The sequence below is a fragment of the Salmo trutta genome, chromosome 34 (assembly GCF_901001165.1).
Source record: "Salmo trutta chromosome 34, fSalTru1.1, whole genome shotgun sequence".
Lineage (NCBI taxonomy): Eukaryota > Metazoa > Chordata > Actinopteri > Salmoniformes > Salmonidae > Salmo > Salmo trutta.
The window spans coordinates 36,880,201-36,892,827 of record NC_042990.1 but is presented as its reverse complement, the minus strand read 5'-3'; the positions used below and the strand labels follow the sequence as shown (position 1 = coordinate 36,892,827).

Genomic DNA, 12,627 nt, shown 5'->3' with positions numbered 1-12,627 from the left:
GTCAAAGCTGCTCTCTCTCTATACAGTATCTCTCTAGCAGTATGTTGTCAGGTCAAAGCTGCTCTCTCTCTATACAGTATCTCTCTAGCAGTATGTTGTCAGGTCAAAGCTGCTCTCTCTCTATACAGTTTCTCTTTCGCAGTATGTTGTCAGGTCAAAGCTGCTCTGTCTCTATACATTATATCTATATTAGTATGTTGTCAGGTCAAAGCTGCTCTCTCTCTGTACAGTGTCTATCAAACAGTATGTTGTCTTGTTAAAGCTGCTCTCTCTCTATACAGTATCTATCTAACAGTATGTTGTCAGGTCAAAGCTGCTCTGTCTCTATGCAGTATATCTCTATTAGTATGTTGTCAGGTCAAAGCTGCTCTGTATACAGTATCTCTCTAGCAGTATGTTGTCAGGTCAAAGCTGCTCTCTATACAGTATCTATCTAGCAGTATGTTGTCAGGTCAAAGCTGTTCTCTATACAGTATCTATCTAACAGTATGTTGTCAGGTCAAAGCTGCTCTCTCTCTATACAGTATATCTCTAGCAGTATGTTGTCAGGCCAAAGCTGCTCTCTCTATACAGTATCTATCTAACATTATGTTGTCAGGTCAAAGCTGCTCTCTCTCTATACAGTATCTCTAACAGTATGTTGTCAGGTCAAAGCTGCTCTCTCTCTATACAGTATCTATCTAACAGTATGTTGTCAGGTCAAAGCTGCTCTCTCTCTATACAGTATATCTCTAGCAGTATGTTGTCAGGCCAAAGCTGCTCTCTCTATACAGTATCTCTAACAGTATGTTGTCAGGTCAACGCTGCTCTCTATACAGTATCTATCTAACATTATGTTGTCAGGTCAAAGCTGCTCTCTCTCTATACAGTATCTCTAACAGTATGTTGTCAGGTCAAAGCTGCTCTCTCTCTATACAGTATCTATCTAACATTATGTTGTCAGGTCAAAGCTGCTCTCTCTCTATACAGTATCTCTCTAGCAGTATGTTGTCAGGTCAAAGCTGCTCTCTCTCAATACAGTATCTCTCTAACAGTATGTTGTCAGGTCAAAGCCGCTCTCTCTCAATACAGTATCTCTAACAGTATTTTGTCAGGTCAAAGCCGCTCTCTCTCAATACAGTATCTCTAGCAGTATGTTGTCAGGTCAAAGCTGCTCTCTATACAGTATCTCTAACAGTATGTTGTCAGGTCAACGCTGCTCTCTCTCTATACAGTATCTATCTAACAGGATGTTGTCAGTTCAAAGCTGCTCTTTCTCAATACAGTATCTCTCTAGCAGTATGTTGTCAGGTCAAAGCTGCTCTCTTTCTCTATACAGTAACTCTAACAGTATGTTGTCAGGTCAAAGCTGCTCTCTCTCTATACAGTATCTCTAACAGTATGTTGTCAGGTCAAAGCTGCTCTCTCTCTATACAGTATCTATCTAACAGTATGTTGTCAGGTCAACGCTGCTCTCTCTCTATACAGTATCTCTCTAGCAGTATGTTGTCAGGTCAAAGCTGCTCTCTCTCTATACTGTATCTCTAACAGTATGTTGTCAGGTCAAAGCTGCTCTCTCTCTATACAGTATCTCTAACAGTATGTTGTCAGGCCAAAGCTGCTCTCTCTCTATACAGTATCTATCTAACAGTATGTTGTCAGGTCAAAGCTGCTCTGTCTCTATACAGTATACCTCTATTAGTATGTTGTCAGGTCAAAGCTGCTCTGTATACAGTATCTCTCTAGCAGTATGTTGTCAGGTCAAAGCTGCTCTCTATACAGTATCTGTCTAGCAGTATGTTGTCAGGTCAAAGCTGTTCTCTATACAGTATCTATCTAACAGTATGTTGTCAGGTCAAAGCTGCTCTCTCTCTATACAGTATCTATCTAACAGTATGTTGTCAGGTCAAAGCTGCTCTCTATACAGTATCTCTCTAGCAGTATGTTGTCAGGTCAAAGCTGCTCTCTCTCAATACAGTATCTCTCTAACAGTATGTTGTCAGGTCAAAGCCGCTCTCTCTCAATACAGTATCTCTAACAGTATGTTGTCAGGTCAAAGCCGCTCTCTCTCAATACAGTATCTCTAACAGTATGTTGTCAGGTCAAAGCTGCTCTCTATACAGTATCTCTAACAGTATGTTGTCAGGTCAACGCTGCTCTCTCTCTATACAGTATTTATCTAACAGGATGTTGTCAGGTCAAAGCTGCTCTTTCTCAATACAGTATCTCTCTAGCAGTATGTTGTCAGGTCAAAGCTGCTCTCTTTCTCTATACAGTAACTCTAACAGTATGTTGTCAGGTCAACGCTGCTCTCTCTCTATACAGTATCTATCTAGCAGTGTGTTGTCAGGTCAAAGCTGCTCTCTCTCTATACAGTATCTCTCTAGCAGTATGTTGTCAGGTCAAAGCTGCTCTCTCTCTATACAGTATCTCTAACAGTATGTTGTCAGGTCAAAGCTGCTCTCTTTCTCTATACAGTATCTCTAACAGTATGTTGTCAGGTCAACGCTGCTCTCTCTCTATACAGTATCTCTAACAGTATGTTGTCAGGCCAAAGCTGCTCTCTCTCTATACAGTATCTCTCTAGCAGTATGTTGTCAGGCCAAAGCTGCTCTCTCTCTATACAGTATCTCTCTAACAGTATGTTGTCAGGTCAAAGCTGCTCTCTCTCTATACAGTATCTATCTAACAGTATGTTGTCAGGTCAACGCTGCTCTCTCTCTATACAGTATCTCTCTAGCAGTATGTTGTCAGGTCAACGCTGCTCTCTCTCTATACAGTATCTCTCTAGCAGTATGTTGTCAGGTCAAAGCTGCTCTCTCTCTATACAGTATCTCTCTAACTGTATGTTGTCAGGTCAAAGCTGCTCTCTCTCTATACAGTATCTCTCTAGCAGTATGTTGTCAGGTCAAAGCTGCTCTCTCTATATACAGTATCTCTCTAACAGTATGTTGTCAGGTCAAAGCTGCTCTCTCTCTATACAGTATCTCTCTAACAGGATGTTGTCAGGTCAAATCTGCCCTTTCTCAATACAGTATCTCTCTAGCAGTATGTTGTCAGGTCAAAGCTGCTCTCTTTCTCTATACAGTAACTCTAACAGTATGTTGTCAGGTCAACGCTGCTCTCTCTCTATACAGTATCTATCTAGCAGTGTGTTGTCAGGTCAAAGCTGCTCTCTCTCTATACAGTATCTCTAACAGTATGTTGTCAGGTCAAAGCTGCTCTCTTTCTCTATACAGTATCTCTAACAGTATGTTGTCAGGTCAACGCTGCTCTCTCTCTATACAGTATCTCTAACAGTATGTTGTCAGGCCAAAGCTGCTCTCTCTCTATACAGTATCTATCTAACAGTATGTTGTCAGGCCAAAGCTGCTCTCTCTCTATACAGTATCTCTCTAGCAGTATGTTGTCAGGTCAACGCTGCCTTTGATCATGCTGTTTGAACATTAATGCCTTGTGAACTTTTTTTTCTCTCTCTCTTTCTTCTCCTGGCCCTTTTTTAACAATCTCTTTATTTTTCTCTCTCTCTTTCAGACAGTGAAAGGAGGGATCTCAGAGACTCGCATTGAGAAGAGGATTGTTATAACTGGAGACACAGAGATTGATCACGACAAGGTGGGGGGACAGATTTCTAATTCTAGCCCCCCGGCTCTGTGCTAGCTGGCTCACTGTGTATTCCGTTAGAGACCACTTCAGTGGAGTAACAATATATTCTTCATCTGGTTTAGATCTATTACACACAATCTAACATTTCAGTCCTCTGTTATTAGTGGCGCAATTCAAATAAAAAAAAAAGAGAACAGAGCTTGGTTGTTGATGTGAACTAAACGCAGGCTTGTCTGAATGTAGTACCCCGTTGAGTAATGAACATTACTCAGAGCTTGGTTGTTGATGTGAACTAAACGCAGGCTTGTCTGAATGTAGTACCCCGTTGAGTAATGAACATTACTCAGAGCTTGGTTGTTGATGTGAACTAAACGCAGGCTTGTCTGAATGTAGTACCCCGTTGAGTAATGAACATTTACAGAGCTTGGTTGTTGATGTGAACTAAACGCAGGCTTGTCTGAATGTAGTACCCCGTTGAGTAATGAACATTTACAGAGCTTGGTTGTTGATGTGAACTAAACGCAGGCTTGTCTGAATGTAGTACCCCGTTGAGTAATGAACATTACTCAGAGCTTGGTTGTTGATGTGAACTAAACGCAGGCTTGTCCGAATGTAGTACCCCGTTGAGTAATGAACATTACTCAGAGCTTGGTTGTTGATGTGAACTAAACGCAGGCTTGTCTGAATGTAGTACCCCGTTGAGTAATGAACATTACTCAGAGCTTGGTTGTTGATGTGAACTAAACGCAGGCTTGTCCGAATGTAGTACCCCGTTGAGTAATGAACATTTCCAGAGCTTGTAGTCGTGTGGGTTTTAGCGACTGTATTTGCCTGTGGGGTGATTGTGTTTAATGTATGTATAGCCTTTTTATTAGTGCCATCAATCTCAATGTATTGAACCTTCCCAAATGTGTGTGTGTGTGTGTGTCTATGTGTGTGGGTGTGTGTGTGTGTGTCCCTTCTCAGGCTCTGGCCCAGGCCATCAAGGAGGCGAAGGAGCAGCACCCGGACATGTCTGTGACCAAAGTGGTGGTGCACCAGGAAACAGAGATCACCCCAGATTAACCCCAGGCTCAGCTCACCTCTCCTATAACCAGGTCAGTAGTACCCCTAACCCTACATTAACCCCAGGCTCAGCTCACCTCTCCTATAACCAGGTCAGTAGTACCCCTAACCCTACATTAACCCCAGGCTCACCTCTCCTATAACCAGGTCAGTAGTACCCCTAACCCTACATTAACCCCAGGCTCAGCTCACCTCTCCTATAACCAGACCAGTAGTACCCCTAACCCTACATTGTTGACAATGTGCGCGTCCCTAGAGTGGTAACGCATACATTGTAAGTGATTTTAATTGATTGTTTTATACTGTTCAATTAAACTTCAACCAAACATTTTTTTCAACATTTTCATCAATTTCAGCATTTCCTGTTTGAGATGATATCCACACTAGGGCTGCAGGATTTAGGCAAAAAAAATATCGAGGCCTTATTTTTAACCAAATGTTGTAATTGTGATTTGACTTGCAATTTAGATCAAAATACTTAAGTGAACTGTTGGAATCATGAAAATAGAATGATTTTTCTAATTCTATAGTTAGAAGATAATAGTGGGCACTTTGAATACAGTGACAGTGAATGAAAATGCCAGGGAGGAGTTATTGTGACATGGTAGGATCCAAAGTGTTGGTCAGTGTTTCCTAGGGGACCCTATAATCTTTGGCTACATTAAATATTTTCTCTTAGCTACTTTATGTAGCTAACATATTCATGCTTCACCTATTCCTCTTTGATTTGGAAGATAATGTTGTACAGAAAAACATGCTGATTTAGGTCTACACCATCACTGGTATTTTTAGGCTGTATAGCTAGCTATGTTTAGCTAACTAGCGATTAGCATTTGCACAAACACGACTTAGCCACAAATTGCTAAGAAAAGACAGACTAGCTGTTTGCAGATGTAATAAAACGTGTTATAGAACGCCAGTGGATTTATATTAAGAAGCAAAGTGGAAACAACATCGTAGTCGTCAACATTGTTGCATGTGCTTCATTGACCTTGCAGACTCAAGGCAAGTGTCTCGTGGTCGAGAAACAACAAATGCACTCCTTGAGTGACAGGGGTGTCTAGGTCTGTGTGGAAAGCGTGGAGAGAGAGAGCAGAGAGAGATGACTCAAGTAGTGAAGTAAACTATAAAAATTGACATTACACACGGCGCATCACATTTAACAAACCAAACATTCAAATACCGTTATAGAAGATAAAGTAGAAACCCAAACCGGTCCATGCATCAATACCGGTATATAGTAAAATATGTTATACCGCCCAGTCCTAGGTGTAATGGTTGTAGTCGCCATCCTAATCACTAAAGCGATTAGGACCCTAAAACGATATGCTAAGTGGTCCTGCAAAGACGAAATAAAGTAAACAATATGATCAAGGGAGCCATGGTCAAGGGAGTCCCAAATGCCACCCTATTCCCCACAGGGCTCTCGTCATTTGGAGAGTATTCAGACCCCTTGACTTTTTCCAAATTTTGTTATGTTACAGGCTTATTCTAAAATTTATTAAATTGTTTTTTTTCCACCCTCATCAATTTATACACAATATCCCATAATGACAAAGTAAAAACAGGTTTTTAGGCATTTCTGCAAATGTATTAAAAAGAAAAAGCTGAAATATTACATTTACATACAAATTCAGACCCTTTACTCAGTACTTTGTTGAAGCACCTTTGGCAGCGATTACAGCCTCGAGTCTTCTTGGGTATGACGCTACAAACTTGGCACACCTGTATTTGGGGTGTCCCAAGCCACTCCTTCATTGTCTTGGCTGTGTGCTTAGGGTCGTGTCCTGTTGGAAAGTGAACCTTCACTCCAGTCTGAGGTCCTGAGTGCGCTGGAGCAGGTTTTCATCAAGGATCTCTCTGTACTTTGCTCCGTTCATCTTTCCCTCGATCCTGACTAGTCTCCCAGTCCCTGCAGCTGAAAAACATCCCCACAGCATGATGCTGCCACCACCATATTTCACTGTATGGATTGTGCCAGGTTTTCTTCAGACGTGACACTTGGCATTCAGGTCAAAGAGTTCAATCTTGGTTTCATCAGACCAGAGAATCTTGTTTCTCTTGGTCTGAAAGTCCTTTAGGTGCCTTCTGGCAAACTCCAAACGGGCTGTCATGTGCCTTTTTACTGAGGAGTGGCTTCCATCTGGCCACTCTACCATAAAGGCTTGATTGGTGGATTTCTGCAGAGATGGTTGTCCTTCTGGAAGGATCTCCCATCTCCACAGAAGAACTCTGAAGCTCTGTCAGAGTGACCATCGGGTTCTTGGTCACTTCCCTGACCAAGTCCCTTCTCCCCCAATTGCTCAGTTTGGCCGGGCGGCCAGCTCTAGGAAGAGTCTTGGTGGTTCCAAACTTCTTCCATTTAAGAATGATGGAGGCCACTGTGTTCTTGGGGACCTTCAATGCTGCAGAAACGTTTTGTTACCCTTCCCCAGATCTGTGCCTTGACACAATCCTGTCTTGGAGCTCTACGGACAATTCCTTTGAACTCATGGCTTGGTTTTTGCTCTGACATGCACTGTCAACTGGCGGCAGGTAGCCTAGTGGTTAGAGCATTGGGCCAGTAACCAAAAGGTTGCTGGATCGAATCCCCGAGCTGACAAGTTAAACATCTGTTGTTCTGCACCTGAACAAGGCACTGTTCCCTGGTAGGCCGTCATTGTAAATAAGAATTTGTTCTTAACTGACTTGCCTAGTTAAATAAAATAAAACTGTGGGACGTTATATAGACAGGTGTGTGCCTTTCCAAATCATGTCCAGTCAGTTGAATTTACCACAGATGAACTCCAAAGAAGTTGTAGAAACATCTCAAGGATGATCAATGGAAAAAGGATGCACCTGAGCTCTATTTTGAGTCTCATAGCAAAGAGTCTGAACACTTATGTAAAATAAGGTATTTTTATACATTTGCAAACATTTTTTAAAAACCTGTGTTCGCTTTATCATTAAAGGGTATTGTGTGTAGATTGATGAGTTTAAAAAAAAAATGTAATCAATTTTAGAATAAGGCTATAAGGTAACAAAATGTGGAAAATATCAACGCGGTCTGAATACTTCCTGAATGCCCTGTAAAGGGAACTGAGTGCCATTTAAGATGCAGTCAAAGCCTTAATGATCAGCATTACAATAAAATCCCTCCTCCCAAGTTCAAAGCACTGCATGCTACTGCCACTGGACATGCAGACTGGTATTTCAACTTAAAACTACATGTCCTTGCAATTTTAGCAGCAGCTGTTAAAGTGCGTGGATTTAGTGATAATAGTTTACTCAGGTCTATTCCTACATTAAACTGTTCATCTCTGCACACAGTCTGTAAACACTGGTGCCCATGTGGTTTTAATGGTAGCCCTGCATGTTTGTGTCCAGTTAAAGCACCCGGGCTCTATCTACATCCCAAATGGCACCCTATTCCCTACAAAGTGACCAGGTTCTATATACTAATTTTGACTAGGTTTCTTGTCAATCGTAGTTCAATAGGGTGCGATTTGGGATGTAGGCTCGGAGTCTGGTGCTGTTTAGCCAGCTGCCAGTGTGGTATGTACACACACGGTGGCTCCTACCCTCTCCCTCTGAGACAGGGAGGAGAGACAGGGAGGGAGAGTGCCCTCCCGGTCCCACCATCTTCAGGCCCTGTGTTCATGGAGCCCTGTGTTCATGGAGCCCTGTGTTCATGGAGCCCTGTGTTCATGGAGCCCTGTGTTCATGGAGCCCTGTGTTCATGGAGTCCTGTGTTCATGGAGCCCTGTGTTCAGGCCCTGTGTTCATGGAGTCCTGTGTTCAGGGAGCCCTGTGTTCATGGAGCCCTGTGTTCATGGAGCCCTGTGTTCATGGAGCCCTGTGTTCATGGAGTCCTGTGTTCAGGCCCTGTGTTCATGGAGTCCTGTGTTCAGGGCCTGTGTTCATGGAGCCCTGTGTTCATGGAGCCCTGTGTTCATGGAGCCCTGTGTTCATGGAGCCCTGTGTTCATGGAGCCCTGTGTTCATGGAGCTCTGTGTTCATGGAGCTCTGTGTTCATGGAGCCCTGTGTTCATGGAGCCCTGTGTTCATGGAGCCCTGTGTTCATGGAGCTCTGTGTTCATGGAGCTCTGTGTTCATGGAGTCCTGTGTTCATGGAGCCCTGTGTTCATGGAGCCCTGTGTTCATGGAGCCCTGTGTTCATGGAGCCCTGTGTTCATGGAGCTCTGTGTTCATGGAGCCCTGTGTTCATGGAGTCCTGTGTTCATGGAGCCCTGTGTTCATGGAGTCCTGTGTTCATGGAGCCCTGTGTTCAGGCCCTGTGTTCATGGAGCCCTGTGTTCATGGAGCCCTGTGTTCAGGCCCTGTGTTCATGGAGTCCTGTGTTCATGGAGCCCTGTGTTCATGGAGTCCTGCTTTGTTTAACTTACACATTCCTTCAACCTAACAGTGTTTACATCAGTGAAGCCAGAGAACACCCCTAACAATTCTATTCCCTCCCTCCCTCTCCGCTACGCCCACCGACCACACCCGTTCCTTGTCTCCACCAGGCTCTTGCGTGCTCCACCCTCCTCCCTGTCTGCATCCTGCTTTTTTTTAATGTCTTCATCATTGTGATAACATGGGTGTGGTTCTTCTTTTGCCCCACACTTTTCTGAGTATTTTCTGCTTTTACGCTTTTTATCTTGAGTGTTGGATCAGGGGAATGTTAAGGTAGTGTTATTGAAGTTGTCTCTCTCTCTCTCTGTCCACTGTCTGTGAAGCTGGGGGCCAAAACTACCACGGAGCCTAGGGAAGATGAACTCATATACAGCCCCCACCCCTTCCTTCTCCACTTGTGTCACCACCAGTCCTACATGTTTACCTCAGAGCCCCCCCCCCCCCACCACACCAGACTGAACCGGTCCAACCAACCAGAGTGAACAAGCTTCACTTTTGAGCTGTGAACATTGATCCTCCCAGCCAATGGAGTTTAACTGAAGGAGAAGGGAACAAACATAACTCCCAGAACAATCCCTCTCTGTCGCTCTCCCTTCCACTCTACTGCCAAATCCCAAACGACTGGACTGGACTTTTCTAAACAACAAAAATATTGAAGTAAAGTATTTGAATTTTTTTCCTCTTTCTCCCATTTTCTGGAGATTTTAATGAGAATTTTCAAAGGGCATTTGGTCTTTTAATTGTGTAGAGATTGCAGGGACTTTGTTCATATTTTTCTAAGATTTGTCTTCTCGTCGTAATTGGAAAATCGGTATCTTCAAGGTCAACTTTGAAGGGACGCTTATTCTGAAGGCGGATGACGACAAGGGATTGTGGGTGATTTTTCTGTAACTCTGTAACTCCATCATGATACGAGGATCCTTCTTCAAATCAAACAACTTTACAACCAATTTTGGTTTCATCTCTTGTACAGTACAAAAAGTTTGTAATATTTATTTTCCCTCTCAATGTGAAAAGTATTTTTTCAATTTAAGTGTAAAAAATATCTAATTCCATCCAAACATTTTTGAGGGCCAATTTAATATTTTTGAAGAAATTACTTCATTATCTATTCTTCTGGATGATATTCACACCTTTTGACTGTTTTTTTTAGTCGTCGTTGTTGTAGTCACACTGGGGGGAAAAGGGGCTTCATCAGGACTGGAGTGAAAGAAGCAGCGTATTGAAATTACATTATTTATATTTGTTATTTTATTTACATCCTCTTGTCTTATTTCTGTGTATGTATCCATCATTTTAGATCACCCTGACTTTACAGGTTTGTAGTTACATGTTTTTGTATTAGGCTACTCACACTGAGTTCCAACCACCAGCTACATAACAGTCATTTATTTGTACCTGGCATGGCAGAGCAGCAGAGGCAACATTACAATGTATTTATACTTTTCTACCAAAGGGGGCAGTGTTTACTCATCCATAAAGATGGACCACTATACAGAATATACTGTACTCTACATGGCTAAAAGTATGTGGATACCGCTTCAAATGAGTGGATTTGGTTATTTCAACCTCACCGATGGTGACAGGTGTATAAAATCGAGCACACCGCCATGCAATCTCCATAGACAAACATTGGCTGTAGAATGGCCCGTACTGAAGAGCTCAGTGACTTTCAATGTTGCACCGTCATAGGATGCCACCTTTCCAACCAGTCAGTTCGTCAAATTTCTGCTCTGCTAGAGCTGCCCCGGTCAACTGTAATTGCTGTTATTGTAAAGTGGAAACGTCTAGGAGCAACAACGGCTCAGCCGCGAAGTGGTAGACCACACAAGTTCACAGAACGGGACCGCGTACAGCGTGTAAAAATGATCTGTCCTCAGATGCAACACTCATTAACATCAGCACAAGAACTGTTCATCGGGAGCTACATAAAATGGGTTTCCATGGCCGAGCAGCCGCACACAAGCCTAAGAGATTTTGTTGAGATCGGTGTGGAAGAACTTGACGAGCCTGCACAGAGCCCTGACCTTAACCCCATCGAACACTTTTGGGATGAATTGGAAGGCAGACTGCGAGCCAGGCTTAATTGCCCAACATCAGTGCCCCACCTCACTAATGCTCTTGAGACTGAATGGAAGCCAGTCTTCACAGCAATGTTCCAACATCTAGTGGAAAGCCTTCTCAGAGGAGTGGAGGCTGTTATAGCAGCAAAGGGGGGGGACCAACTCCATATTAATGCTCATGATTTTGGAATAAGATGTTCGACGAGCAGGTGTCCACATACTTTTGGACATGTAGTGTATGGCGCTTCTGTCTAGAAGAAGTCAGTAACAGAACGGATTAGGATTAATTGGGGTTGATTAGATAGAGTTGATTAGAGATTCAGCGTTTAAGGCCCAGTGCAGACAAAAAAGTGATTTTCCTATGTTTTATATTTCCACACTATGAGGTTAGAATAATACATGTCAAATTGTGAAAATGATGATAATGCCTTTTTAGTGTAAGAGCTGTTTTGAAAAGACCCCCTGAAATGTCTGCCTGTTTTGGTGGGATGGAGTTTTGGCATCACCAGGCGGTAAATTAGTTAATAGACCAATAAGAAAGAGAGTTCCAAACCTCTCTGCCAATAACAGCTAGTTTTCAGTTTCCCCCTCCCCAACCAGACCACTCCTTGACAGTCCTAGCAAAATTATTGCTTGAGAAATGGCTCTTTGCTAAGAAGCTATTTTTGCAATTTTTTTTAAATGTTAATTAAAAACCATCACAGTAAGGTACTTAATTGTTACCCAGAATTGATTTGATATTGAGATATAAATGGCTACATGGGACCTTTTTAAAGTAAAAGAAAACAGCTCAAAGTTGACAAAGCCTGAATTGGGATTTTGGGAGCCCTTTCCCTCTGGTTGCCTCTTTGATGTTCTCCTTTTAGAAGGCAGCACAAAATAAATGTTTTGTTTTTTGTTTACTCCCATGTATTTATATGTGAAGTGTATACATGTATTCATCCTCCTGTGGAGTACACACTGTCCCTTTTAATAAACAACCCATTATTTAAGCAGAGAGTACAGCACACATAGTTTTAAAATGTTTTGGTCTATTTAAAAAAAGTTTTTTTTTTTGTTGTACAAATAGTATTACATTGTACAGAATCCAACTTCTTGTGGTTCTTCCAGTGTGTTGTCTTCTTCTTCTTCCCTTTTCTGCATTAATGATGGATGGAGACTAGGAGAACCAGCAAGCCTGTACATCTCTTTAGGTTCATGTTTATTTCTTCATAGTGAACCCTCTCTCTCATCTCTCCTCTCTCCTGTCTCTCTCTCCTCTCTCGCTCTCTCTCTCCTCTCTCGCTCTCTCTCTCCTCTCTCTCTCTCTCTCGCTCTCTCCTCTCTCGCTCTCTCTCTCCTCTCTCTCTCTCTCTCCTGTCTCTCTCTCTCTCTCATCTCTCTCTCTCCTCTCTCGCTCTCTCTCTCCTCTCTCTCACTCCTCTCTCGCTCTCTCTCTCATCACTGAAAGAGATAATATGTAATAAAACAACACCCACTGAATAAACACATATAGACTCACCTTATTCTGAACACATCG

The 12,627-nt window shown here is 42.6% G+C and overlaps 1 protein-coding gene across 4 annotated transcripts in view; it reads left to right on the top strand.

Moving 5' to 3' along the window:
* The window catches only part of epb41a (erythrocyte membrane protein band 4.1a), a 128,943-nt gene extending 118,651 nt beyond the window's left edge, over positions 1 to 10,292 (top strand). For all 4 annotated transcript variants that reach the window (XM_029732792.1, XM_029732786.1, XM_029732789.1 and 1 more), the window contains 3 exons: positions 3,514 to 3,594; positions 4,552 to 4,682; positions 9,369 to 10,292. In XM_029732792.1, the coding sequence (XP_029588652.1) occupies positions 3,514 to 3,594; positions 4,552 to 4,650 (180 nt within the window). In that variant the 3' untranslated portion in view covers positions 4,651 to 4,682; positions 9,369 to 10,292. The remainder of the gene's footprint in view (positions 1 to 3,513; positions 3,595 to 4,551; positions 4,683 to 9,368) is intronic.
* The last annotated feature ends 2,335 nt before the right edge of the window (positions 10,293 to 12,627 follow it).